We start from the raw sequence: 26,836 nt of genomic DNA, 5'->3' as shown, positions 1-26,836 counted from the left end.
CTACGACATATAACAGGGCTGAGCTCAACTTCATCTATTAGTCAGTAGTTGACCGACTGAATAGGTTACGAAGAGTCTCTCAGGAGTGTTTCGCCCTTTATGTTCATAGTTGGCTTTCACTTACAACACAGTAAAAAGAGCTTCTTTAAGGCGATGCAGTATATTTCAAGTGCTTTGCCGTCTTCATTGTCACCAAAAGAGTATGTGATAGATACTGGTTGAGCTTCATGGCTATTCAGTTCACAATTTCGTCGTTTACCATTTTCTGTTACGAAGATTTCGGTGATACACCAATTAATCGGATATATTATGAAAACTCTGATGCGGTCGGTGATAAGCCGCGTGAATGTGATCAGCTCAGCCGGGCAGCCTGGATATAATAAGCAGATATTATGGCAGTGTCCCAGGCATGATGCGCCATGCATTTCAGCTTACGGAACTAGTCATGCCTCAGTGTGAACCCCTGGCATGCTTATTAGTTCGCTCAAGGCTATGTTACTTTGTTTCTCTCAAAACCTCACTAGCAAGTCGATGTGTCTGGTTTGAGGTGTCACAATCGGAATATTGCCCAATAGGGCAGGGGATTGTAACACAACAGCCACATGGGAAGGTTGCAGCAAGAGCTGGAAGTCGATCAATCGCCATACTAGGATCAGGTCTGTGATGACTTGGTTGGTCTATACAATGATACAGACGAGAACACCAGACCTGGTGAAGTCCCCGTTGTAAGTCAACCTAACCACGGATGAGCTGAAGCATGCGATGCATCGCAATTTTCAGAGAAGCCACGGGCAATAAACTAGGACACACGTTATGCCTATCCGATTCTGATATTGTTTGAAAATATAACATATTTAATGGATGCGAACTTGTGTCATTGAGACAGGAGATTAAGGTCTCTTTAAATGCCTACACAAGTATGGACATCAGATCTAGGTTGGAAGATGTGAAACACGGCGCATATCATCCTGAGATTCAGGAGCAAGAAAACACCAGACCTTTATTATTTATGGTGTTAAAATATACTCAGCAATAGGTACTCTAGATTTATCCTTCCTAAATTTATATATATATATAAATTTAAAATAAGAAAAAAGAAATCCAAAGAAAAGAACAGAAAGACCTTATGCTAAGTTATAGAATCAAGGTCTGGAGTTTTTACTTGTATCCCTTAGCCTGAGCGTACTGTGCTGTAGAATGGTACAGATGTAGTCTTGTAACTGAAACAAAATTTCAATCAAGGCCCTCAGATGACTCAAGCAGCAGATCAAAACACAATACCCTTGTTCTAGATAGTGGCAATAAAGTCATGTTGCAGTCGCTTAAACTATCTCACCTACTGACCACATGCAAATGCTGGGACTCCGTATCCGTATTGTCGGTTCACCAAAGATCCGGTGTAACACTCTGTAGGCAACCGGATTAATGACAAATGATTGATGCTGAGGCCGATGTTGATGCAGCGAGGCTGAAAAGCAGGGAGAACCAGAGTATGTATACGGCAGACGGCGACTTGTGCTATCGGTCGGTCACCTCGCAGGCCTGGGTTTAGTGAGCTGGGCTAGAACCTGATGTATTGAACAATGGCAGAAAGGATCATGGATGCCATGGCACGGCTGGATCCTTTAGACTAGGCCTCACGGAACGAGGAAGTCGTCCCGAGCCGGAAGGGACCATAAGCTTATGGGTTGCAAGGCTGTTATTGGTAAGTACTCTGTGAAGATGTACTGGAATACCTTGACCTATCACGAGATATTCATGTTCCACTGATCAGACGCAGTAAGGTAGGTAGTGCTAGAGTTGAAAAAGACCCTGTTAAGTTCTAGGCTTCTTGTGTTGTCTTGTGGTGGGAGCTAAGGTCAACTCAGTTAGGTAGAGATGTGTTCGAAATGAGTGTTGTTGGGTTATCATGATCAAAATAAGATATCATAATGCTTCACCCCCGAAATCTCCACGGTTGTCAGTGACCTGGCCATACTATTGAACCAGACTAAAGCCAGACACCGTATTGCTCATGGTTGACAAAGTGGCTAACAAAGTGAGATATCAGACTATCAGCCAAGCAATGGTAGCACCCAGTTTTCGCCAAGCCTTAGGTACCGCTGGTTGCTGATGTTGATGATGTGTAATAAGAGGAGCATGCAATCAGCAATGAAGAACTCTTGTTGAACCCCCGCCTGAAGTGAAAGGCCCCACCAGTCTTTGAGCGAGTGGTTGGAAGTTTGTTTCCTGTCGTCTCAGAAGATGGGAATTGCGATGGCAGACTTGCAGAGGGACCATCTCCTCCACTTGCCGGCCTATTGTTAGGTAGCCCTGCTGGTGTAAGTCGCAGCTCGATTCGAAATACGCACTCGCACTGTGGAGTGTGTATTGTAATCTGTGGATACGCCTCAGTAGGGTGCGGTATCATGATTCAGTTGAAACCCGAACAACCTCCATTATCCAAACCAATTTGGGAGTTTTGCATCTTCCAGAAGACACCGCTGTTTTGTCAGCAGCCAGAAGGCAACTTACGGTATCATGCCTGGATTCCTGACCTTCACAGGTTGTTTGCTAGAGCCAACTTCGACGATATTAGCCTGGTCCCATCAGCTCGTTTCCAGCGCTGATGTCATGGACATTTCTTGAGGCATCCACCTTCAGCTCCCTAGACCTATCTCCAATGCAGCCTTGACTGCAAACGTATCTTCAAACCCGTTATCGGTTTATCAAGAGGCGGGGTTATTTTCTCTCCAAGAACTAAGAGCCCAGGAAGCCCAAACCTTTTGGCGGATGCCGCCGAGCCAACTTCAGCAAACAGATCAGTGTCCAACTCAGATCATCCTGATGGAAGTTTGGATCGTGAAGCCGAGTACCGAAACACCAATGTATTCAGCCTCGCAGAGAAGAAAGCAAAGGTCGCAACTGTAACACAAAGTCTAACGTAAGTTGCTGCCTTTTCGGATCTAAAAGCAGCGATTTTGAGTCCAGAATAGTAGGATGATGTAAGCATTAAGGTATTTGACGCTGCCTCCGATGACATGAACCGTAATCAAGTACCTGAATAGAATGCCTCATCATGCAACCTTTCTCTCCCCATCCAAGTTTTCAGAGCTCTACAGCATCTCTTAGCGGCTACCGAGCCCTCTCAAGGACTAAGGTAATTCGTCTGCTTTTGGCTTGTCCGATTTTGGGTGCCAATACTCGAATTTCAAGTTGAAAAGAAAACACAAGTTGCTGCGGCTTGTAAAGTACTCCAACCTCCCCTACGTCCGTCTTGCGCACTGTACGAACTTCAACACCCCCAGAGCCCGCGCCAGGTCACCCACGCCCACCTCACCTTGACCTTGCCCCAAAAAAGACGTCTAATTATCATCTCCATCGCTTCTTCTGCTCGCGCCATCTCAATCTTTCCCCTCTCCCTTTTCTCAACAATAACCATCATATTTTCTGTCGGCGCTCTTGATCATCGTCTCTTATCGCGACCACATCCTACCATCGACCCGAGCAACGATCCTGGGGCCACGGACGCCCAATCCGACAACGTTATACGATTCATCTCACGCAATATACCCGCTTCGCCCCTCTCTTCCTCCGCCGCAACAATTCGGCCCTGTTTTTAAGCCGCGGCAGCTTTAATAAAGCTCCTCGCCGCCAGCCATGACGGGCACTGAGACCTCCAATGCGGGAGGAGGTTTTGATCTGCTACGAAGAGCAACTCAAGCAATGATGTCCAGGTTCGTCAATAATGTTTTCCTCTGTCGTTTTTTGAAGCTATTGTTTTGCCTTGTTTTACTCCTGCGTGTTATTGCTATAACCATATGGTGCCCTTTTCATCATATTTTTGGCGGGGACTCGAGATCGATGTCCGGTCCTCCAGCGACCTGGTGCTGCCATGCCCCTCACCAGGCGTAGTCAGTCGGTGGTGGCGACGATGACGGACTTGCAGCACTCGAGCTCAGTAGCTTCAGTGACGCCTCTCCCAGCCATAGCTGCCATTGGATCCCTTGCTCTACGACACCGCTTGCCGATGGGAACCCACATCACCTCACATGGAAATGGAATGGAACCGCTGCTGGCACCTACAGCTGTTCACGCAGGTCTGCATCCCACTATTGGGCCTTGTTGGGCTCTATCTAGTGGACAGCTGCCCTGTAACCGCACTGCAGGACGACGTCTCGCCTTTGCGTTGGCTGCCAGAGCATGGGTTCCCCATAACAGCCGTCGAGCCTTAACCTGATATTGTTGGCAAAGCCTGGCAAACATGGGAAACACGACATTATAACAGAAGCTCGCAAACACCAATCAGGGCGTCGCCGTTCCTTGGATTTCAGTTCGCCATCGCAGTGGAACCGAGCATTCGCCGCCGCCGTCTCGAAAACACTTTGCAGCCTGTTCCCAAACGAACAAAAAAGACATAAGCAATCAATGGCTACCGTGGCATTCGCATTTCCCTGCAACAGGCAGGTTGTCTTTTAGTTGCCCTTTTTTTTCTCTCCCCCATACAAGGACCATGTTGCAACTTTGCAAGCTCAGGTCTGACTCGCTTCAACTGTGATTGGGCCCAATCCAAAGGCTGCCCAGCCTCGGAGTCAGTCCCTGCGTTCGGCCCCGCTATCAGCTTCAGTTTTCCACGTTTTGCTCCTGGTCCAAACAATCTTGGGCAAAAGTCCTCAGGGAAAAGGGAAGCTTTTTGGACAAGCCTGACCCCGGCCGCAAAGCGACATTTTACTCGCGGCAAAGAATTGATCTCGTCATCGTCCTTTCTTACAGTACATTCAAGTATTGAGCCTCCACTTGGTCCCTTCACAGTCCGTCTTACACGGCCGCTCTCGGCAATCCCATCCTAATCTCTACTGCTCGCTCGCTGGTCCTGGCGCTTCCTCCGCATCCACACCGGCGCGAACACACCACTGGCTACCAAGAGTTACAAAGGCCTTCCCATTCCGTGTTTTTCTCGTCATAGTCGCATCGTCAGAGTCCACCTCTTCTGTTGTTGCCCATCTCATCTCCTCTGGTGGTCCCTCTCGGCCTTCGCCCTGTTTACCCTCTAGTTGACGCGCTTGGCAACCGTCATGAACTAGTGTTCCCACTTTGTTTTTTCCCCCGCGCCGGTGCTTCGGCGTAGAAGCATTTATTCACTCACTGGAAATCTTTTACAAAAATGCATGGGGTTATTAACAAAAACGTCAGGTCTGCGGCAGACGAGGATGGCGCCGATCACATTGGTCTCGAAACTCCTCGATCCGGTGTAGCTACACCTCAACCCGATCTACAGGACAAACGCTTACCAGGAATCATGAGCTACTTCGGCCAGGTTCGTAAATATCCTTCCACGCCTTCGTCAGCTCCCAACTCGTCACAGAGTGATACCACTCTAGACCGAATTTCAGTTGTGCCCACTCCACCAGCCGGCCTGCAGTTGCAGGCACACACCCAAGACTCTCCTCGCGGCTGTGAGTCCTCGGCTTTGGATCGTTCGCTTCTTCAACATGAGCGTTCTGGTTCTATGCCAAGTACTACTGAGCGGGATGAGCATAACCTTTCAGACCCCTACCCAACCCCACCCACTTCTCAGCCCTCGTCTTCGGGGGGTTCTATCTCCCAGGACATGATTTCTGCAGACTCAGGGGCGCATGGCAGGGCTACGGTCGAGCAAAAGTCTTTTACACAACAGTCACAATCCAAGAAACCCACAGCCTCACCATTTACCACCACCCACTTCCAAACTTCCAATGACCCATCACTACCTGAACTTGACTCCTCCAAAAACGCAGCACCTACCAAAGACTCCATTATTTCTTTGCATCCTGAGCCCAGTACAAGTTCAGGCGCCTGCTCAGCTGCTGCCCCCGGCAAGTGGCATTTTCTTAATGGACTCAAGGAGCTAACTCGTATGACGTTCAAGAGCGGCAACTCGACTCCTACTCGAGCAATGTCGGCTGCTCGACCATCTGGCTCCGATAGAGCCCCATCCTCCGGAAGGACCAGCCATGACGGTGCTGAAGTCAGCGGTACTCAGACTCCAAGGAGTTCTGCTGGTGCCCAGGCGCCTGCCGCCAAGGGAAAGCTAACAATCAAGATCAATGAGGCTCGCGGGCTTAGGAAGAGTCGGGACCCTTATGTTGTTGTGGTTTTCCAGCGTAGTGAGCTCATTTCTGGGGGTCCCCACCACATCGATGAGGGCGATAACCTCAGTGTTGAGCCACCTCCAGCCGCTGGTGGTATCCCTATCCAGCGATCAGGCAGTGACTCTGGACGTCCCTTGGCTATTCCAATGAGGAGCAGGCAAAGCAGCAACACCAGCATTAATGACTACGGCTCGTTCCGTAACCGATCCGGAGGTCAGCTTACATTCACCAACCCAAAATGGGATGCCGAAGCCGAGTTGTAAGTTGCCTTCTGTGGACATTTGTGTCTGAGATTCATTACTGACACTGGCTAGCGACGTTGTGGACTATGATATGCTGGTTGATGTCTCGGTCTATGATCATGGAGCAACGGGCGATGAATTTCTGGGTCATGTTGATTTTCAGGCCAGCAAGGATCCTGGTGCCACCGTCCAGGGCTGGTTCCAGCTGCAGGGCCATGCTGATACCATGGCAGAAAATGCGCCAACCGGTGAGATCTTCCTCGAGGCCATCTACCACAGAGCAGAGAGGAAGCAATTTGGCCCCACTGATTTCGAGATTCTGAAACTCATCGGCAAGGGCACTTTCGGTCAGGTGTATCAAGTGCGAAAGAAGGATACTCAGCGCATTTACGCCATGAAGGTTCTGCAGAAGAAGGTTATTGTGCAAAAGAAGGAAGTTGCCCATACCGTGGGAGAACGAAATATCCTGGTTCGAACCGCCATGTCCGACTCCCCTTTTATCGTTGGTCTCAAGTTCTCTTTCCAGACACCATCAGAACTTTATCTCGTTACTGATTATATGTCTGGAGGTGAGCTGTTTTGGCATCTACAGAAAGAGGGTCGGTTTGACGAGAAGCGAGCCAAGTTCTACATCGCTGAACTGATCCTGGCCATTCAGCACCTTCATCATAACGACATTGTATACCGGGATCTGAAGCCTGAGAATATTCTCTTGGATGCTAACGGACACATCGCCCTTTGTGACTTTGGTCTTTCCAAGGCCAATCTCACAAAGAACGACACTACCAATACTTTCTGTGGAACAACTGAATACCTTGCGCCTGAGGTTTTGCTAGACGAATCTGGCTACACCAAGATGGTGGACTTCTGGTCGCTTGGAGTTTTGGTCTTTGAGATGTGCTGCGGCTGGAGCCCATTCTATGCTGAAGATACGCAGCAAATGTATAAGAATATTGCTTTCGGCAAGGTGAGGTTTCCTCGAGATACCCTGTCTCAGGAAGGACGGAATTTCGTCAAGGGACTCCTCAATAGAAACCCCAAGCACAGACTAGGTGCGACCGACGACGCCGAGGAGCTGAAGAGACACCCCTTCTTTGCCGATGTCGATTGGACTCTTCTCTCCAAGAAGCTTATCACTCCACCTTTCAAGCCCAAATTGAAGTCTGAGACGGACGTCTCATACTTCGATCCGGAATTCACGACTGCGCTGGATCAGAATGGCTCTCTGAACGAACGTGCTGCTGCGTTGGCACGAGGCTATGCCGCCTCAACCCCTCTTTCTCCTTCCGTTCAGGCCAACTTTCAAGGCTTCACGTTTGTGGACGAAAGCGCATTAGATGATCATATGCGAGACAGAGCAGGACTCGTTGATGAAGATATGGATGATGGACAACATCATCACCGGAACCGCGATAACGACGATTGGGACAATCTCGACGACATTGACCTCAGGAAGGCAAACCGGATGAGCGGGATCGTGAAGACTGGACATGATGAGCACATGGTGGGTGGTTCTCACTTTGACGTATAATGCGGCAACTCCTTTTTCCTGCACAGTATTATTCCAGTCAAGCTCCACGGCGTTTCAACCATGCTGGAGATTGATCTATCTCTACGTGTCATACAGAAAGCAAAAAGTAATATTTCGCAAAACTTAAAAACCTCACCTCTTCTTCCCCAGTTTTGCATGTGGGTTACGGATGTCTAATTTGTGGAATTATATGCATCGAGGTCGGCTGGTATTGCATTGCATTGATCGTCGAGCTGTACGGGACTGATGGCGTTTTATGGTTGTGGAAAATGAGAAGAGAAGAGAACGAGACACAAAAATAGGAGGATCAAGTCTATGTTGGTCGATCCCTCCGTTGAGGGCCATTTTCCCTTAGTTTGATTCCCAGCAGTAACAGGAGGGCCATATGAGTAATGAAATGAGAATGCCACAGCTATTCTTGAAAGGACCCGGAAGGGAAATCGGTCTCTCTCGTTTTATTCTAGACTTGTCCTTGTTGGATATAGTAAGTAGCCTATGGAGAGTTCGAGTCAAGCCTACCAGCCCTTCTCGGACTTGTGGTTGTCGATGACGTTGAATGCCACCTGACGTCGATAATCAAGAGCTAGTGCAGCATAGCTTGAGGGCTTGAGGGATGAACGATGTATGGTATTAGATTATATGAGAGTATTCGAGGGAGGTTGAAGTAATGGATACGTCATTGATGTCCGAAGGCATACAAGGCTGATCCGCATATGCCCTGCAATGTCGGGTCCGTAGCTTGAGAGGTAGACGCACGGTTAATCGTAAATCATCAGGAGACAAGACATAGGGTTTCGAGGTTTAACATGCAATGTAATGTATAAAGTCACCTGCCAATGATCGTTGTAACAAGTTGCTTGTGCTTCATTTGATGTTCGCATTTCGCAATTAATTCATACGGGCAACCGAAAAAAAGGTTGATTTTTTTTAGGAAAATGTACACAGGATTCTTATCCCCAATCCACTTGCTTCTGCTTCTTCTTTCTCCTTGATCACTCCGGCTCTTCTTCTCGGGGGTGAGTTGGTGTCAGCCTCCCTTCGTGTGCTACCCTCATGAAACGGCGGCGCTGGGTGGTGAGAAATGATACCCGAAAATGCGCTGCGGTCGGGATAGTCTATGTGCTCCCAAAGGTTGAGAAAAACGCTTTAGTGGTGAGGCTCATCCTCCTCCTCGGCCTCAAGCCAATCGGCAACCTCGGGGGTACCAGACTGGGCAGAGCTGTCCTGACCCTCAATCTCAACGGCCATGCTCTCGTACTCCTTCAGGTTGCCGGCGAGGTCGGTCTCCTCTGGAGAGGTAGGTGTCTTGGGGATGTTGAATGTCTGGACGTTGCCCTCAGCATCGGACTCCTTGACGGCGGGGATCTTGTAGGCCTTGAGCTCCTTGAGATAAAGCTCCTGGACAAAGTCGGCTGTGAAGGTATGATGTCAGCAAGTGAACGTTGATTCGGTTAGATCATATTCGGGCTGATCGGGTAACGGCCTGTCAAATTTGATGAGAGATGCGAGACCATATAGCCAACCGCAATTCGAACTCTGAATGATGTCTTTTATTTGATGCTGGTTGTTTGGCGACGTCGGAGCTTAGGTGGAGTACAGTTTCGGGTATAGGACAGGTCCGACCGGGAGAAATAGACAATCGAGATGATGTATTCGCGACACCCAAAGGAATTGACCGAGGAGCATAGAGCAGCATAGATAGAGTCTTACCTTTCCGGGAGACAGTGGGAGCAATGAAGCCCCTCACCTGAACGGCATTGGGTCTGGCGACACGAGAAACAGCCGCAACAGCGGAGCGAGCGCGCTATAGAACCATGAGTATTTTTTCATCGCCTAGGCCTGACTTTTGTTCTTACCGAAGCCCTGGAGAGTTGAATGAGCATTTTGAATGGCTGGTGGTGGCTCAATTGAGGGGGTAACTCCGGGGGAGATGGGCGAGGGCGAGATCGAGGGCGAAGTCGATTGAGGGTTTTGGGGGAAAAATCGTGAGAGGTTGCACTGGACCATGCGTCTTCGCCCCCGGTTAGAGCGGTTCGGCCTTGCTATCGTGGAGTTGATGCCTGAGGTTTGAGCAGGCTGCCGGAGCTTCACGGATCGTTGGCACGTGACCTTTGAGAGGTGTGATTGGCCAGGATCGATCTATATATGTTGCAGTGGACCCTCTCTGCTCGGGCTATTCACTTACACGGAGTTCAGTCAGTATGGATCTTAATGCTCAATTTGTTCGAGAGAGTATATCCAACTACTGTAGACTGGTAGAGTCTTGCTTACTGCCACACTTGTTTCAGCTCTTTCCAGTTGTCGCAATTTGTCATGTTCGAATATCAATGGAGCAACAGCTTCCAAAGTTCATGCTAACCATGTTGCGCAATACTGGTCACCAAAATTGTTTGATCTTATCCTTTCATCAAGTTTATTGATATGTTATATGATAAGTTAAAAGGATTTCCAAGGTAACAAAGAAGAGGAAGAAAAAGAAGAAAAAGCCAACGATTGAGATCGCAGTTAAAACATCTTGCCGTTTATCAGATCCAGTCCCGATGGGCCGAAAATCTATGGTATCACAATTCACGAGTTCCGATAGCCAAAAACACCTTCTAAGCATTACAGCTCCGCCATACTACTCCTCTTTTAGGTTGACGAGACACTTTATCGTGCCTCCTCCTGAGACATCTGTGGAGAGATTTGCTTGGCACGGGAAGCGTTCCTTCGCCTCTCACCAATAAAGGCAGCAGCCAGGTAGAGGATGGCAGCGATACCGGCAATGATGGAGTATGCAATGATGTACGCATTGGATGAGTTGGCAAGCTGAAGACCAAGGCCTCCATTGACAATACCGATGATGATGAGGGCTCGGCCGAACCAGATGTGAACATGGCTGACAACTCCTCGCTTGCGGTGGCTCACAAAGTACCGATGGTGCATGTAACCAAGGACAGGCTGCAGAGTCATCAAAGCACAAACAGCAGTGCCCATTCTTGTGTGAGCTTGTTTTCCCCACTAAAAGTCTCACGTTAGTACTGATGGACAGGTTCTGATGCGAGCGCATCCCAGGGGAGAACTTACGTAGCCACCATCACGAGCATATACGTATCCAAGGCCGAATCCAGCCCACATGAGGAGCAACATGACAACTTGCCAGCCAGCATGGATGAGCCACTTTCCAAGCATGGGCATAAGGATTGCGCCCAGAGGATATCCAGCAATGAAGACAATCGACATGATGATACCGTGAGCACGCAGAACGGTCTTGCTGGGGCTACTACCACTTCCGTTCTGTGTCACGGCACCGCCGGAGCTAGAACCAGAATTCGAGTTGGTGTTTTCGTTGCTGCCAGTGAATGGGTTGCTGTCGGAGCTCATTGTGGCTTTGGCAAAGTCAACGCTGAAATCCACATGCTTGTCGTGCTCAGAGATGCGCTCCTCCATGCTTGTCGAATCCAGGGAATTTCCATTCCTCCAAGCTGCAATCCACGAGCTCGTTCCCTTGAGACTAAGATCAACACAGTTGTTGCATCGAATGTTGGCGATCATCTGCTTGTCTTTGATTCCGGAACCGTCGAGGAGCTCGAGTCCGCTTCGCTTCGTGTACTGAGGCATGACCTCTCCGACACCTCTCCTTGGGCTTAGGGTGACATTGCCGTTGCCGTCTTGGTAAATGATGAACATATCGGATCCAGCCATTTGGGATCCAGTGCCTAGTCCTGCCCATTGTGCGGATGTTGGTGCCTTGATCTGGAAGTAAAAGCTGCCAGATCCCGCACTTGCAGAAGCCTCAGGGACACCCCATCGGAAACAGACGTCGCCATTGTCCGGGCAGAAAGAAGATGTGATGGCAATTGCACTGCCAGCGGCAGCTGAAGGAGAGTTGTTAGCTGGATGGGAGTGGTGCGCTGAGTTGAGGGGAACGACTTACAAAGCACCGCTAATGATGTGCTGAAAGTTGACTTCATGGTATTCTTGGGAACGAAACAGAGGCAGAGACAAATGAAGTGAAGAGACGGGAAATGATTTTTTCTGCGAGTGAGGAGATTGGAATCTTACATGAGGGGGACAATGAAAGTACTAAATATAATAAGCACAAACAAAGCACAACTGGAGATAGACCAGGGGGCCATTCCTATATTGAGACGATCGTCCACTGGCCTACAGACGCTACGCGCCGCAAAGCCACGGCAGTGTTGTGCGATACAACGCCTGGTGCCCGTGGTTAGGGACGATTTACGAAGTCGAATACTACCAAAGGGACCCGGCAGATGACATTACAAGTGCCGCGATTAGTTAGTCTGGCTCAAAGGGACGGATCCCTTGAGCCCAAGGCTTGGACCCAAGGGAAGGGATCGATGTTGTCGTCAGCTCTTTTGTCGGATCCGCCCTGGTTAATCCTTGTCAAGCATGAGATGAAAGCGATTAAGGTTTCACTCTCACACTGCCACAGACAGCGAGCTATCCATGCTATCCACACCAGTAAATAGGCTTAAGCCATCGCGGGTTTCAGTGCCGAGCTGGCGGCAGTTTGCCCGCTTAAGGGCTTGAGGGCACAGTCACGACGCCGGAACGATTGGTTAACGGCGCGTTTCTTTCAGTCGAGGCATCATGATGCTGAAACTGTCGCCGTTGGAAAGGTGTGATCGTGTGCCTTTCTATCCGTTATCCGAACAAGAGGGAGAGGCCCCCTCTGTTTCAGTAAACCTCTTGGTGTTAGAATAGGCGCTCAATCGCTGATGAATGCCCAGCCTGCCTGCCAGTGCATACGACAAGGACTCAATCACTGAAAAGGGCTGTGATGACAAGCTTGCAAGGACTGAAAGAAATGGCGGCCGACCCTAACAGGGATATCTCCGCAGGTGAGATCTGGGCTGTCGGGAAGACTCTCTTCTTTGACTAGGCGTCCGAATCTGGTAAAAGATCTGATTATGCTTCTCTCTCGGGTAGATTGATCAATTCGACAACAGACAGTCATCCCACGGCAGCAGCGTTATCCCACGTGGAGCACCGAGGTTTTCAACGTGTGAATAGCCTCAGAGAGGTCCACGTCAGAGTCTACCATTGGCAGCATCGTATTTTGTTTGATGAGGTCGCATAAACAATTCTCTCTCATTCCCCCAGGCCCACGGCTACCCCAAAAAAGGGTATTATAGCCAAGCTTCAGCCCAATGACATTATCCCAATTTGCAACACGGCGCTACAAGGGTCTGGAACTCTCCTCTAAGACTGACAAGTACGGATACAGCCTCGTGAATACGTCAGCTCTTTCAGACCAAAGCTTATTTTCTACTCTAATTCTCTCCGAATAAGGCGATGGACCTCAATCTTTTTGAGCTGGGGTCATTGGAGGGTTGATTATTCGATCATCACAAAGCAACTTCGTCGATGATGCCAAGAAACGTAGATGCAGTCTGATAGTATCGCCTCAGTCGATGGTATGCAATAGTCTACGCCTCGTACATGATGATTGCGCGGCCCTCCATTTCATGTTGCAGATGCACTCTAACGGTCAGACCAAGTCGGGTCTAAGCCCTCATCCACCTCACATACTGGACAATGCCTATTCATGCAGTCTGTCACTGTTATCGTGGTCTGATGCAATGATCGAGCCGATCGTCAGTCCGTGACGCATTCGTTTAAGCTTGTAGGTGTTGGTGTTGTAGTTGTCACCCATCGATGCAACTTGTTCCTCCGATAAACTGGCTCTTTGAAGCCAGCACGGTGGCTACCTATTCCTAGTTGACGACGCGTAGGGCACCAATATAGCTAGGTACAGTACTCAGACAAACCTGCTCCAGTGTCTCAATCTCACCCTTCTGCATGTTATCCCCGATTATGTGAGATCATGATCTTCCGTCGTCGATTTCCCCGTCTCTTTGGCTGACAACCGAATCATCACAACTGCGTTATCTGCCTACTAGGTACTCGTCCAAATACGAAGTGACAGTCGTGCTCTTACAACCCAACTAACCCACCAGCCCTCGGCTAATCATAGGCTTCATAGCCACAATCCGTTATTTGTCTCTTGCCCCGGCTGTTTGCACGTTTCGGGCAGTTATTAACACCCTAGTTGATGGCGAGGATCAAGTATACACAGAAACAGAAACTCTATTTAAATCTACAATTCGACTGACTTAACAGATACTACAGTACCTTCCAACGGCCATTGAGGCCCTGTCTTTGTTGTAGCTGCTCTTTCTGTAGGTAACGCAAAAAACCGCACCAATCAATACGAAAGCATCTTGAATGACACCACCGCCTCTCAATAAACTCCCCTTCCCCTGTCTTTATATTCTATAGTCACCATTCCTCTCCTTCCGACAGTACTCACTCTATCAGCTGTGGGCAAAAGCGGCAAATCGGTCTTCATTCAACAGGCTTGAAGATGCAACAAAACTAAATCCTCCAAAGAGCTCATCCTTAGGGAGACTTCGAGGCCAGGCCTCCTTGTTTGGTAGCACCGGGCTGATGGACAACTCCGTAAACTCTGGGGCGAAGTTCTCGGCTAGCTCAGGATCCGTGATCATGGGCTGGATTGGTGGCTCAAGCTCGCGCTCCGCCAGCTTCTTCCAGTCAATCTTGCGAAAGAACCGGTGACTCTTCATCGTCGCCAGATCCTTGGGCATCACGGCGCCGAGACGCTTGCTGGGGTCCTTGCGAAGAAGTCGGGTGAGCAGGTCTTTAGCATCAGGGCTCAGGAAATAAGGAAGAACCAGCTTCTGCTTGACGATGTTGTCTTGGATCTTGGCGTGGTTTTGGCCGCGGAAAGGTGGATTTCCAGTCATAAGGTCATATCCGAGGGCTCCAAACGACCACCAGTCGACTGCCTTTCCATACTTCTTTCCAAGGACCACCTCGGGCGCCATGTACTCGACAGTTCCCAGCATCGAGTTGCAGCTCTCATTCTGGTCGATCGAGACCTTGGAAAGACCAAAGTCAGTCAGGAGGAGGTGGCCTTCAGCATCTAAAAGGCAGTTTTCCGGCTTGAGATCGCGGTAGACCACGCCGAGATCGTTGTGAAGATGTGAGATGGCTAGAAGCATCTCCGCCATGTAGAATGCGGCCACATCCTCGGAGAACATCTTTTCGGTGTTGAGATGGGTGAAGAGCTCACCGCCCTGTCCGTATTCGAGAATGAGGTATAGTTGCTCTTGGTCTTGGAAGGCATAGAACAGCTTGACAACAAATGGATGTCTGTTGACGGACTCAAGAATCTGTCGCTCAGTCTTGGTCTGCTCAACGAGCTTCTTGTGGACGACAAGCGAGGCCTTTTTGAACTGCTTCTGGGCGTAGAGTCTCCCAGTCGCGCGTTGCTTGACGAGCAATACAGTACCATAGGTACCCTTGCCAAGACATCGCAGCTGTTCAAAGTCCTCCGACGTCATCTTACGGTTTGGCGCAAGGCCGCCCTCTAGGGTTTCGAGATATCCACTACGCTCCCGAACACTCTCGCTAGCAAAATCGTGCTCGAGGTTAACCTCGTAACTAATAGAGCTGTCTGACATCTCGCTACCAGCCTCGCTGCGAACATCCTCTCGACTGTGCGTACGGCTGATCATTTGCTTTCGAAACTCGAGCGCCAGACCCTGTTGACTTCCAGCACGACTCATGGAGTGGCATGGGGACCCTCCATCAAGGCTCAGAGGCTCCATCTGCATGCGCAGTTTGGCGATGCCCGACATGGCGGGCGAGGGATGGGCGCGGAAGGTAGGGCTGCAGTTGGCGCTCACAACATCATTAACCATGAGGTTTCGGCCGGGGGTCTTACGCCGCGGAGTAGGGGCCTCGCTGTGTCCGTGGTCGGAGTCTTCGTCGCCTGAAGTAGCAGGTGTAGTCTGGAACCCGCGGACGGTAGTGACCGCGGCAGGTGCATGGCTTATCATGGCGGGCGGTATTTAAAGTGGTAGTCTGGGATTTGGGGAGTTAGGAACGGCACGGTTATGCTCTGATAACAACACCACACAGCACTCGCCCAGCTGAGACAGTGGACAAGTGCAGATAGTCGTGCTGTTCAAGGGAATCCTCGTCGGCGCTCCGGATCTGCGCGGGGCTGTGATTCGAAGTGACGCTCGATCTCGTAGAAGTTCGCGACACGCATCTGGTATCGGAAGAAAGAAGTACGGAAGACGGCAGACTTTGCTATATGCATTTGGCAGCGGATAGGTGTCGTGGGTATGTTGAACTGGTGTTCACCAATTGTGGTGTGAGGGAAAGAAGAGAGAGGGACTAGCCAAAGAACGGGTCCTTCTGGTATTAAATCAAGTAAGAAAAATAAAACAAGGATTTTTTTGGTGGCCACAGCCCTGCGCGGCTGCGCCCATTTCAGCAGGTGCGCTGTAACTCCGCGATTTTTTAGGCTTTTTTTAGGCGGACTTGCATTGGCTGTTATGATTCAGCCCGCCTTGGTGTCGGCTGGGCCGTCGCTTGCCTTCAATAAAACCCCCTGTCTTCGTAGCCCGAGCGTCCACTTGGAACGCGGGGAGGAATTAAAGGCTCGGCGGGGGGCCTAGTCCAGGCGATACAAACTACCACTCAAGTTTGGATATTGCTCTACGTAGCGTACGGATACATCCATTGAAAATAACCCCTGGTGCTAACACAACTCATGAAAGTTCAGGGGATGCACTGCATCAAACCTGGCTGCTGGAATCCGGAATTCACTAGTTCGTGTCGAAGCATAAGACATGGACCGTGAGTCTTGGGAGTAAAAAAAATTGTCGCATTAACCATAATTGTATTTGCCCCTTTTTGTGTAATTTGTGGCTGTTGCGCAAAGGACTTTTGTTACTCCCTCGACTGACCCCGTGCTGTCAACAGGAGGCAGCGAACAAACCTTGAACGTGACACTCTCTCATTCGTTTGCCAGATTCTGTCCTTCATGTCAGCATCAGAAGGCATGAAAGATGACCGAGAGCCTTGAGACACTGACATCACCAATAATCTGACAGGCCTGGGCCATGCGGTGATCGATCCCGCAAAAAGCGAATGCTTGGTCTTCGTAAACTTTTTAGCTTGTGATTCTTGAGGGCCCAGTTAAACTGTATGGGATCCGATGTTAACAGCCAAATCATAGTACGATTAGGTACTCAGGTTAATGCTACGTAGTAGTTTTCAGCCTAACATCCCAACTATGTTTCAAAGCAGAATACCCTGGAGGGTAAATTAAAACATTTGATATACGAGTCAGGCGCTTTTCGATCCATTACAAGTAGTTCGTTGGCTCTTTTAGTAGTGAATTTCCCTTTTTAACTACATTTTCGACATAAATAACTCCCAGACTAATGTAGACCCACGTCGGCCGCCGGCAAAATAAACTGCCGACACAATATGAAGCTTCAAGGTCGCGTCTGGGAAATTTCACATCTACCAATCCAAGAGCGCGCGCCAAACAGCGAGGCTGCAACCATAGTATCAGCCCCCGATTTGACAAAATTCGATATCTTCAATTTCAACTGTCGAAGAAGAAGAAAAAGTATAAAAAAAACTCTTATATACAACGACAACTATTGTCAAACTCGTCACTCTTCGTGCACAAGCTAAGCTATCATCGACCTGCGTCTGGTCATCTCTAGCAAAAATGATGCACCCATCACGGCAGGCGTACGTCGAGGACGCCGAGCCTCAAGGAATCGCATTAGAAGATGTCCCCGATGATCATGACTACGATATTCCAATGGGCGGAACAGGTGTTCCTTCTGAAAAGGCTTCCGCAATCCTCAGTCAATTCAATCGCAAACGCCTAGCAGCAACGATAGCAGTCCCTACCGATGATACTCGAGTCCGCGCGAAGCTTCGGGAGATGGGTGAACCAGTCACGCTATTCGGAGAGGCACTTGTTGATCGTCGGGATCGACTACGGGAACTTCTTACCATCCAAGCAGAGATGACTGGGTTGGAGAATGGTGATATTACGATGGAGGACGCTGGAGACCAGGATCAAGAGGAGGAACAGGAGGAGGAGTTCTACTCAAGAGGTGGGCCTGAACTTCTACAGGCGCGGTTAAAGCTTGCTGAATACTCTCTGCCGCGAGCCAAGAAGAGGGTTCGATTTCAGAAAGCTGAATCTACGATCCCTCTACGCACCCAAGTCAAGTTTCGCAAACAAGTCAAGGAGCGATTACAAGCATTTGAGCTCCAGGGCAGTCAGACGGTTGGCGAACGTCATGTCAGCATGACTCGCATATCTCCCAACGGCGAGTTGGTCGCTGTAGGCAACTGGGGTGGGCAAGTCAAGCTGGTCGAAATACCAAGCTTGAACCAAAAGACAACCTTCCGCGGTCACACCAACAAGATTAGCGGCTTATCTTGGTTTCCCGGATCTACCTTGCCAGAACACAACGTTTCCCCTGACGCCGTCAACCTTGCGTCAGGCGGTGCTGAGGGCTCGATTCATTTATGGTCTCTGAACCAAGATACCCCCCTGTCCACACTTGAAGGACATTCACAGCGAGTGTGTCGTATCGAGTTCCATCCATCTGGACGTTATCTGGCCTCTGCTTCTGAGGATACTTCGTGGCGCCTCTGGGATGTCGAAACAACCGCAGAGGTTCTCCTTCAAGAAGGTCACTCAAGAGGTGTCTACGCTGTCAGTTTTAACACTGACGGATCCTTACTTGCGAGTGCCGGTCTGGACAGCATTGGCAGAATCTGGGACTTGCGTTCCGGACGTACCGTCATGATCCTAGATGGACATCTGGATGGACACATAAAACCCATCCATGCGCTTGACTGGAGCTCTGATGGACACAGGGTACTATCTGGCTCAGCTGATGGCTGGATCAAGTGTTGGGATGTTCGAAAGGTGCAAAGGACAGGCGGTATTGGTGCGCACACCAGTGCTGTCTCTGATATGCGTTGGTTCAAAGGTCTCGATGACCCTCTCACTGGTATTCCACCTGGTGTGGATGAAAAGGGTGCACAGCTTGCTAAAAAGTCGGGCACCTTCTTCGTGTCAAGCGGCTTTGATAGAAATGTCAAGATCTTCTCGGCAGACGACTGGACGCTAGTGCAGACGCTCAGCGGCCATACAGGCCCAGTTGCCAGCGTCGACTATAGCAGGGATGGCAAGTGGATTGTCAGTGGAGGCCATGATCGCACAGTCAAACTATGGGGTCGCAATGATGGCGAGGGAGTCTAACGTCAGGGCATCACTGACGAAGAATAGATCTGGGTAGAACAAGACAAACAAAAGCTACTATGAGATACCCCAAAAATTCATAATAATAGGTAGCCAGAATAAATAAGAGCCAACCAAAGAATGAACAAACAATCAAGCACCAATAGTCCAACAATCATCCAAAAATGGGCCTTTTCTCATTCATCCAAAGTGGGGAGTTTCTATTGTTTCATCCGTTGAGTTGGGTGTTACTATCACCCATTGGAGAATCATGTGTCCACCCTCCTGTGCTGTGATTAGATAACGCTACCCAGATTTGGTTCTAGTTTATTGCCCCTGCTGTCAAACGCCAACCTCAACTTCCTTAGATCAGGTTCCTTGCAGTGCCGGCTAACTTGGACTTCGCATCACTTTCAACTTCGCATCTACGTGCCTTAATCATTGGTACCACTTTCTCAGACCCACGCAACCCTCTCCTAGGAGCCATTTTCTTATCAGCGCTACAAGTATCGTTATCCCGATTCAAGACCACCGGCCATGGCGAGCATCGATCGCTACAGGCCTCCCAGGGAAGGGTATCAGCCCCCGACCCTACCCGCAAACCCTCGACCTGAGCGCGATTCGAGATCACGATCTCCCCGGCGTCGTGATGCCGTTCCTCCAGCAGTTCCAACTCCTCCGCAGCACTCGACACGAACATCTCCCCCCCGACCCCAAGCCCGACAAGCCCAAGAATCGCCAGCCCGATCCGGTGCGCAAACTCCAGTAGCTGTTCTTAATCAATGGAACTTTACGTCGGACGAAGTGCGAAGTACGCCTAGCATAGTGGAGGGTCTTTCGCCGGCGGAAGAGAGGATGCGCAGGGCCAAGGGCGTCAACTTCATCTACCAGGCGGGCGTCATGTTGGATCTTCCTCAGATTACGCTGTGGGTAGCTGGAGTGTTCTTCCATCGGTTCTTCATGCGCTGCCACATGGTCCAAGAAAAGGGTGGAATTCATCATTACGTGAGTTATCCCACCTGATCTTATAATTCCAACGTCTCTTTGGAGCTGTAGAAGACTGTTCTTGACTGAGCAACATGCAATTCTTTTCTATATGCTAACATCTCCAATCAAGAACATCGCAGCAACGGCTCTCTTTCTAGCCAACAAGACCGAAGAGAACTGCCGCAAGACAAAGGACATCATTATCGCCGTAGCCAAGGTTGCACAAAAGAACTCGAAGCTCATTATTGATGAGCAGAGCAAAGAGTACTGGCGATGGCGAGACAGTATTCTCACATACGAAGAGGTCATGCTAGAGCAACTCACTTTCGATCTGATGGTTGACAACCCTTACCACCACTTATTCAAGTTGCTCGATCAGCTTGGAATAGTTCATAACAAGAATCTACGACAAGCGGCCTGGGCTTTTTGCAATGATGCTTGCCTTACATCGATCCCTCTGTTGATAGGACCTCGAGATGTTGCCATCAGCGCCATCTTCTTTGCGAGCATATATGCGAACCAACAAATTGAAGACATCAATGGCGAGCCCTGGTGGAAGCTCCTCAAGGGTGACGAGGTCCTTTGTTCTCATGCTATCGAGGTGATGCGCCAGTTTTACACGGAGAATCCGCTTAGAAAGCAGAACCCGTCGCTGCCATCACCAGCATTCCATCTCGAGAACACCAGAAAACGCGGTGATACCCTGTTGAGCCAACCAGACACATTGTCGTCAACGACTGGTACCCCCTTGGAAGTTGACCGGGCGAGTCGCAGCCCTGGTGTGAACTCCAGAGTCAACGGCGCTGCTCAGGATGGTGAAGGGCGAGACCCGGAGAGAGATGAGGGTTCTCAGCCTCGGCACGACGAGAACGGAAGACCTCCCAGGTCACCACTCAAGCGAAGAGAGCCTGACGATGGCGAGGAACAGAGTGACAGAGCGGAGAAACGAGCTAAGCTCTCGGAAGATGAAGAGGGAGAACTAGTTGAAGATTGATACCAGCGTTGTGTTTTGTATGCAACACAATACAACAATGCACTATTTGTAGAGTACGGGACAAAGAGGCGTTATAGGTTTCCATGAGTTCGTGAGTAACACCCGCTTACATGAGAATATTGATGGATAATCACGCATAACAAAGGCTGGATCTGGCTGAGAAGGTAAGCATTCGGGAGGATGCTCCAAGGGTACGGCGTTTGGATGTAGGTGGTAGACATGCTCTGCTACTGCACTTAGTTTTAGCTCATGATCGAGGATATATCTCGGGGGAGGTTGTTAGATAGCGGTAGACGATGCCAATTCAAGTACAGAATTGAAAAGAAATCATGCATGTTGCCTCGTGTTTGTGGCTAAGAAGAGCACTTGCATCTCCTGTATATTAGGTGTTGCGTGCTCTTGTAGATGGATCAAGAACCACGAGTGGTCGCGGGTGCTGTTGGTATATTGAATCGGTCCACAGCTTCCCTTGGCCCGTGTATCGTGAATATCTGTATTTTCCAGATTCCATATATTTCATTATCTACCGAGTTCGTTGCCAGTCCATTTCTTCTTTTTTATTATCATGATAAAAGTAAATATAAGATAAAATCCTTCAGGACATTTCGTACTACACCCTTCAGAGATGCCAAGAACCTCCGAGCTTCTAATACCTCCACTGCCAGTTCTCTTCCTTACCTTAGTAGGTTTGAACCCATTATTATTTCAAGATTCTGTCAACCTTGCCGTGCACGTAGCTGCCTCAGTCATTCTTCGTCCCCGACCCAAGTGCTCGCTTGCTGCCTGCGCTGCACTGAATACCTGGGTACCTAAACAAACTGAATGTAGAACCTCAGGCTTACCCAGAAATTCTGCCAATCTACTCACCGCCTTTAGCCTGCTCTATAAAATCTCGTCGCGTCCCGGTCAAGCTTCGCTTTTTTCTTTTCCTTTTCTCTTTAGCTCTCTTTGCCTTTTGGCTTAGATCAAGTGTAGTATCTGTTCTTTTCAGTTTAATCTCTGAAAGATGTCTAAGGACATCAATCGTGATTATTCCTATTTTTGGCTTTCGGGCAGTTTCCTCTGTGCTTGCACATGATTCTGCCCACAGTGTCCCTGGTATTACACTGCCTCCAGGTGACGCGAACACTACATGGGCTCGGTTTTTCATTGCTTGCTCGGGCTTGTCCTGGGTAGTGAAGAAGACACTTTTTCGTGACGCTACAATACATGAGATGGACGCTTGGTGGTACATGATGTTTCGGATTCTTGTGCACTAGAATGACAGGCTATCGCAAGAGATATTGCCCAAACATTATTTTTCTCTATGTTGGTAAGGAATGGCTCCGGTGGTGAACGATGCTCCCATACTCTTGGGTATCCATCCATCTTGCTTGTGTTGCGGTTTCCTACGGCTTTTGTATTCATCGATTTCTACAAGGCTTCCTAGGGTAAGGGTACCTAGCGAAGGTATCCAGAATAGACAGAGGTTGCTGCTCCCATGAAATCCAAAGTAGTAGGTTTGTTCCTTGGAAGCAAAGTGGTGCTCAAATCGACCAAGTTAGATTGGATAGTAAAGGAGAGACACACAGCCTAACATCAAGCATTAAAAACCGTGACAAGCACCCCATATTCAGGCACCGCCAATACTCAGCATCGCAACTTTGCCGTCGGGTGGCTTTTGTCGTAGAAGCAGTCCCGATTAGGTCTAGTGCCTATCCTCTGGAAGCTCCTCCAAAAAGTCCACCGCAGTCACCCACATTGACTGTCGAAACAGCTTCAGCTGATACCCACTGAACAAGTCCAGTAATTCTCTTCAACGCGCTTCGACCTCTATAGCTAGCCAATATCCTTGAATAACACATTCAGAATTCAAGCACGATATCACTGAGGAGATTCGGACGTCATGGCTACACTCGGTGGATATCTCAACAGTACGACACCCTTCCCAAGCTCTACTGCCTAAGAAGCATCAACAGCTTGCTAATACAGACCGCAGAGAAAGTCCTCATCGTTACAGCCGATTCGCGTATTCTTGTCGGAACTCTGGCAGCGTGCGACCAAACGACTAATCTGGTGCGTGCCCTCCTACTTGTCTTGACCATACAAACGCTTATGGCATGTGCCTAGGTCTTGAACAACGCCTTAGAACGAATTATCCGAACGCCCGACGATCCTGAGCCTTCCGCTCAAGTGCCCTTGGGTCTATACCTCGTCCGTGGCGACAATGTATGCTCAATCGGCCTCGTAGATGAGGCGCTTGACGACAGCATCAACTGGACAGAAGTCAAGGGTTCAGCAATCGGCGGTATAAAGCACGTATAGACTACGCACTCGAAACATCGGAAAGCGGTCCGTACTGCGACATTTTATCTTGTGTTATTATGTTTGGGGTACAGCATCCACGGCTGGAGGTTTGGGAAGCTTCTTTCACACGGCATCGATAGGATCACAAGGCGTTCGAGTTCAGGGAGTTTAGACAATTCATCTTGGCCTTTGCCACGGTACATGCTTTCAACAATTGGAGATACTTCATTTGACTATTTAAGCTGACGCAATATCGACAACCTGGACTCTATCCAAAGATGCGCTGCATGAGCACTTCCTTGAAGATGTCATGTCCTGGAGAGTCGATCACACGGTTAAGGCGGTTACCCTTGAGAACACTCAGCCAACCGTGGTCGTCGCCAGGGACCTCATCGAGAGTCAAGATATGGGGGTCCTCGTTAGGGTTTTCTGAAAGGGCGACTGCGGCTTCGGCAGGCTTCTTTCTGAATCGACGATCAACGACATGCATTCCATGTGTCCATTGACCGCTGGTTTCCACACGGATGTCCTCCAGTTTCTCGGGTGTCTTCCACTTAGGATCATCTCGGGTCAGCATATACCATACCGTCAGGGGGTCGTGCAACGAAAGACCGGGCTCGTTTTCATCCCCCTCCATATCCTCGATCTTGCTGAAGGATTTAGTGACAAAGTGTGACACCCATCGGGCAAGGGGGCTGCCAGCTTCGACGTGAGCCTGGATGTTCTCCTTGAAGTAGTTCTTGCCAATCAAGTGAGGGGTAGTAATATCGAGGGGGCAGAGTGTGAGCTTAAGCTGGCGGGAAAGTTTGTTTGGGTAAGCTTTCAAAGTTGAAAGCTCCTGGGGAATGGTCGGCATCGTGGAGCTCGGTCTGGGGGATGTGAGTGCGTAAACCCGAGCAGCAGCGACAGCATCGGCGTAGCAGTTGAATTCAGCCACAGGAGTACAGTTTCCCTCGACATTTACAGCACCGCCCATGACGACAAGCTCCTTCACGCGAAGGAAAGTCTCGGGATCTTCTGCGGCTGCTAGGGCAGCATTGGTAAGAGGACCAACAGCAAGGATGGAGACAGTGTCCACGGGATTCTCTTTAAGGATGCGGAGAATCTCATGGTGAGAGGGCGCCTTGGATGGCGTGAAGAAAGGAGAATAGTCTCCGGCTTCATTGGCGCCATCACTGAAAATGCCTTTCCAGGTTTCAGCAGGAGACAAATCAGGATGAGCCTCATGAACATTATGCAAGCCGTCGATGCCGTCTACAGAAATCCACGTATTAGTAAGGGGGACGAACTGATGACCAGTGCAGCTACTGAACTTACGGAAGTAATCCGCCATCAGCTCCTCGTCGCAAAGGGGGTGGTCGGGACCAACAGCCACGATGGGCTTGTTCGCCTTCATGGCTCCAAAGCCTTCGGGTTTGCCAGTGGACTTCCTCCACTCAAGTTCTTTCCCAAGCACGTGGAAGAGAGAAACAACGTTTCGGAGACAGCTGAGGGGGTCTTTAGTGTAGGCCCATGATAGTGAACAGAATTCATAAGTGTATTTACCTTTGGAGGGGAACATTGCCGTATGTGACGGACACCATAAGAACCTCAAGCTCCTCCGGTTTGGCACTGAGTGCAAGAAGCAGAGCCAGGATATCATCGACGCCTTGGAATATTAGAATTTTGGTGCTCCAGCCTCAAAGCACATGACAGTTACCTGGATCGGTATCGATGATGATCTTCTGCTTAGGAGCCATTTTTTGAATTTGGAGGATATGTCCAGAAAAACCAGTGGCGACTTAGATGAGGAGGTCAAGGTTGTTGAACCACTTTAAAATGATATACTGCAGAGGAATCTAATCAGCCCTGGTTTTATTCTCACAGCCCTGTAGCCCAGGAGTCAAATTCTTTACTTGCAGCTTAAAATTGAAATATTGCAGGTTGAAAACAGGAGGATCAAAGTTCTTGTTCACACATGTTAACTTATGCCGATGAGCGTTTCCCCTCCTTCGGTTTTGGGCAGGTGGACAGGTGGGGTGTAGTGTTAGTTGCTGAGATAAGCTTTTCACAAGAGCTATTGGCTGTTCAATCAAGTGAGATATGAATGGGCATTAATTCTGTTGGGTTCCTGTCGCACCTACACGATAGTACATGCAAACGCCGTTCTTACAGAGGTGGATGTCAGAGTTGGAATACTTGCGAGATCCGAGCCTGACGCAGGGTAGTGCAATTTGAGTTGCAGATGGCATGAAGCATGTGCAACCTAAAAAGTCTCTCCGACAGCCAATCAAATAACTCCAAAGCAAGAGTTCAAGACTTCAGGGATACCTACCTAGGTACCTAGCAGAAAGAAATCGTGATGTACCCTCCAAGCAACTGAGGTGTCAGTGACTCATGATTAACTTGTTCTCCCAGCCACGTATGTCAGACCAATGAAAAACGATTTGCTCTCCTTAATTAATCATATGCTTCCCTGATCTTCAAAGAGCAGTCTCCCAGACCATATACACACGTGACAACAATATGTATATTCGAAACTGGCACAGCGACTTCAGCAAGGGCCTTCGCAGATATTTATTTTGTAACACACTAGGAAAAGGGCATGCTGTGATTCACTGTTGAATCATCTAACAAAGTCCATGCCTCGTGATAAACCTCTCACTGGAATTGAGGATCGAAGCAGGCCTTTAGTGGTAATGAGACAATCCCAGGTATAACGTCCATTACCTAGGTTGGATGCCTCGAAGACACTGGAACCCCTGGTTTACCTTGGTAAGTTGTAATGGGCGGCTCCGGTATTATATAAGGCAGGTAGGCAGGTAGATACCTGAGCCTTCGTCTCATCAACCTCAGCAGGAAGTTGGTCGGAAGGAGCGAATCCAAGCTCTGCTGGATCCAATGTATAGACTTCCAGTCCATTCTCCCTTTTCGAGACCTGACGAAGTCCCGCTCCGACTGCCTTTTCCCAACAAAACTTGACAGATAAATCACAAATGTCCCAGAAAATATAGGTAGTCATCTCTTCCTGTTTACTTCGTGTAACACGGCAAGCACGGGTAGTTGCTGACTACTATAGGTAGGTACCTATCGAAAGCCTCTCCGTAAAAGTTAGTACTGCACAGTGGCTGCATCAGTTTCGATCCAAATCTCTCCTGTCAAAGTACCTCGTCACCATAATCTGCCCACGGGCTACCTTTTCTCCCCACTCCGAAACCCCAAGCTCCCCACTGCCTTGGCGTCGGGTGCTTTCTGTCCAAACATTACTCTACCTCCCCTGCAGTCGGAACCAATTCAGTCAATCCCGCGACCCTTCCTCGCCTCAGGTAGCCCAAAAACGACTGGTTGACTTAACTTCAAGCCACCTGGTGTCTTCTCCTTCTGTGTGATTGCGCCAGACTCATCAATCTTCTTTTGAACCGGCTTCCGTCGTTTCTCACCCCTTTCCTCATCTATTCACATTATCGACCTTTCATTTTCCCTATCTTTTATACCCCCTAACTCTTCGCCCACGACTATCGACGCTCTCACGGCTCAGCGATTGGCTGGCTCATAGCTTAGGACAATCTGGCCTTATAATTGCGACAGCTTAGCTGCCCCTAC

At 49.3% G+C, this 26,836-nt stretch overlaps 8 protein-coding genes across 8 annotated transcripts; 4 read left to right on the top strand and 4 right to left on the bottom strand.

Annotated features, from left to right (window-relative positions):
- Positions 1-5,143: 5,143 nt before the first annotated feature.
- FTJAE_5413 (AGC AKT kinase) lies at positions 5,144-7,883 on the top strand (the record flags this gene model as incomplete). Its single annotated transcript, XM_037351918.1, has 2 exons — positions 5,144-6,369; positions 6,425-7,883. 2 exons carry the CDS (start codon positions 5,144-5,146, stop codon positions 7,881-7,883), a joined length of 2,685 nt encoding a protein of 894 aa, XP_037207576.1.
- A 1,146-nt stretch (positions 7,884-9,029) lies between these two features.
- Positions 9,030-9,766, bottom strand: FTJAE_5412 (F1F0-ATPase complex subunit h; the record flags this gene model as incomplete). The annotated part of the gene is made up of 3 exons (XM_037351917.1): positions 9,030-9,295; positions 9,594-9,687; positions 9,740-9,766. 3 exons carry the CDS (start codon positions 9,764-9,766, stop codon positions 9,030-9,032), a joined length of 387 nt encoding a protein of 128 aa, XP_037207575.1.
- Positions 9,767-10,532: 766 nt separating this feature from the next.
- On the bottom strand, positions 10,533-11,836 carry FTJAE_5411 (cellobiose dehydrogenase; the record flags this gene model as incomplete). Its single annotated transcript, XM_037351916.1, has 3 exons — positions 10,533-10,883; positions 10,950-11,740; positions 11,800-11,836. The coding sequence occupies 3 exons, from the start codon at positions 11,834-11,836 to the stop codon at positions 10,533-10,535; spliced, it is 1,179 nt and encodes a 392-aa protein (XP_037207574.1).
- Positions 11,837-14,206: 2,370 nt separating this feature from the next.
- Positions 14,207-15,754, bottom strand: FTJAE_5410 (kinase; the record flags this gene model as incomplete). Its single annotated transcript, XM_037351915.1, has 1 exon — positions 14,207-15,754. The coding sequence occupies one exon, from the start codon at positions 15,752-15,754 to the stop codon at positions 14,207-14,209; it is 1,548 nt and encodes a 515-aa protein (XP_037207573.1).
- Positions 15,755-17,448: 1,694 nt separating this feature from the next.
- Positions 17,449-19,008, top strand: FTJAE_5409 (serine threonine kinase PRP4; the record flags this gene model as incomplete). The annotated part of the gene is made up of 1 exon (XM_037351913.1): positions 17,449-19,008. The coding sequence occupies one exon, from the start codon at positions 17,449-17,451 to the stop codon at positions 19,006-19,008; it is 1,560 nt and encodes a 519-aa protein (XP_037207572.1).
- A 516-nt stretch (positions 19,009-19,524) lies between these two features.
- Positions 19,525-20,968, top strand: FTJAE_5408 (cyclin pch1; the record flags this gene model as incomplete). The annotated part of the gene is made up of 2 exons (XM_037351912.1): positions 19,525-19,992; positions 20,105-20,968. The coding sequence occupies 2 exons, from the start codon at positions 19,525-19,527 to the stop codon at positions 20,966-20,968; spliced, it is 1,332 nt and encodes a 443-aa protein (XP_037207571.1).
- A 1,885-nt stretch (positions 20,969-22,853) lies between these two features.
- FTJAE_5407 (Sm LSm8) lies at positions 22,854-23,272 on the top strand (the record flags this gene model as incomplete). The annotated part of the gene is made up of 3 exons (XM_037351911.1): positions 22,854-22,881; positions 22,947-23,023; positions 23,078-23,272. The coding sequence occupies 3 exons, from the start codon at positions 22,854-22,856 to the stop codon at positions 23,270-23,272; spliced, it is 300 nt and encodes a 99-aa protein (XP_037207570.1).
- A 250-nt stretch (positions 23,273-23,522) lies between these two features.
- On the bottom strand, positions 23,523-24,993 carry FTJAE_5406 (inosine-uridine preferring nucleoside hydrolase; the record flags this gene model as incomplete). The annotated part of the gene is made up of 4 exons (XM_037351910.1): positions 23,523-24,508; positions 24,572-24,741; positions 24,800-24,902; positions 24,954-24,993. The coding sequence occupies 4 exons, from the start codon at positions 24,991-24,993 to the stop codon at positions 23,523-23,525; spliced, it is 1,299 nt and encodes a 432-aa protein (XP_037207569.1).
- Positions 24,994-26,836: the final 1,843 nt, after the last annotated feature.

This window comes from Fusarium tjaetaba (genome assembly GCF_013396195.1).
Source record: "Fusarium tjaetaba strain NRRL 66243 chromosome Unknown NRRL66243_c0000103, whole genome shotgun sequence".
NCBI classification, from domain to species: Eukaryota; Fungi; Ascomycota; class Sordariomycetes; order Hypocreales; family Nectriaceae; genus Fusarium; species Fusarium tjaetaba.
This window is presented reverse-complemented; position numbering and strand designations above follow the sequence as displayed.